We start from the raw sequence: 998 nt of genomic DNA on the forward strand, positions 1-998 counted from the left end.
GCTCGCACGGGGCGGGCGCGCCCCCCGGGCCGAGCATCCACAGGTGGGCCCCCCCCCCAAAACCGGGGGCACCCCCAAAACGGGGGGGACACCCCCGCAGGGCAGGTGGGAGCACCCAAAAAAGGGGGAAGCCTCCAAAAAGAGCAGGTGGGATAACCCAAAGTAGGGGGGATCCCCCTACAGGGCAGGTGGGATCACCCAAAATATGGGGGAACCCCCCCTAAATATGGGGAACCCCTCTCCAGGGCAGATGGTATCTCCCAAAATATGGGGGAACCCCACTACAGGGCAGGTGGGATCACCCAAAATAGGGGGGACCCCCCTGTGGGGCAGGTGGGATGACCCAAAATATTGGGGAACCCCCCCTAAATATGGGGAACCCCTCTCCAGGGCAGATGGTATCTCCCAAAATATTGGGAACCCCCCCCCCTAAATGTGGGGAAGACCCCCACAGGGCAGATGGTATCACCCAAAATGTGGGGAAGCCCCCCACAGGGCAGATGGTATCTACCAAAATAGGGGGGGGGACTCCCAAAATATGGGAACAACCCCCCCAGCACCCCTGGGAACCCCCAAAATTTGGGGTCTCTGCCCCGGAGTGTCCGAGGGGGGGATCCCAAAACCCAGGTCGAGCCCTGACCCCCTGGAATTTTGGGGTCAGTTTCCAGAATTTGGGGATTCAGTGCGTGAAGAAGCGGGAGCTGGAGGCGGCTGTGGCCGAGCGGATCCGCACCAATAACAACCCCTTCAACGGTACTGGGAGCACTGGGAGGGACTGGGACAGACTGGGAAGGGACTAGGAGGGCACTGGGAGTTACTGGGAGGGCACTGGGTGGGACTGGGAAGAGTCTGGGGGGACTGGTGGGCACTGGGTGTTACTGGGAAGTTCCTGGAGGGGGTCCCTGGGGCTGCTGGGGGTGTCGCTGGTGTGTACTGGGCTATACTGGTTTATACTGGGCAGCACCAACAGAGCAGCATGGGGGTGAGTACGGCTTGGG

General features: G+C 61.5%; 1 protein-coding gene across 1 annotated transcript in view; it reads left to right on the plus strand.

Moving 5' to 3' along the window:
- Positions 1-815, plus strand: part of LOC103624402 (transcription factor p65) — a gene marked incomplete at its 5' end in the record, with an annotated part of 1,332 nt that extends 517 nt beyond the window's left edge. The window contains 2 exons of the mRNA XM_017747255.1: positions 9-43; positions 662-815. Coding sequence (XP_017602744.1) covers positions 9-43; positions 662-800 — 174 coding nt within the window. The remainder of the gene's footprint in view (positions 1-8; positions 44-661) is intronic.
- Between the last annotated feature and the right edge of the window lie 183 nt (positions 816-998).

The sequence above is a fragment of the Corvus brachyrhynchos genome, unplaced genomic scaffold (assembly GCF_000691975.1).
Source record: "Corvus brachyrhynchos isolate BGI_N302 unplaced genomic scaffold, ASM69197v1 scaffold442, whole genome shotgun sequence".
NCBI classification, from domain to species: Eukaryota; Metazoa; Chordata; class Aves; order Passeriformes; family Corvidae; genus Corvus; species Corvus brachyrhynchos.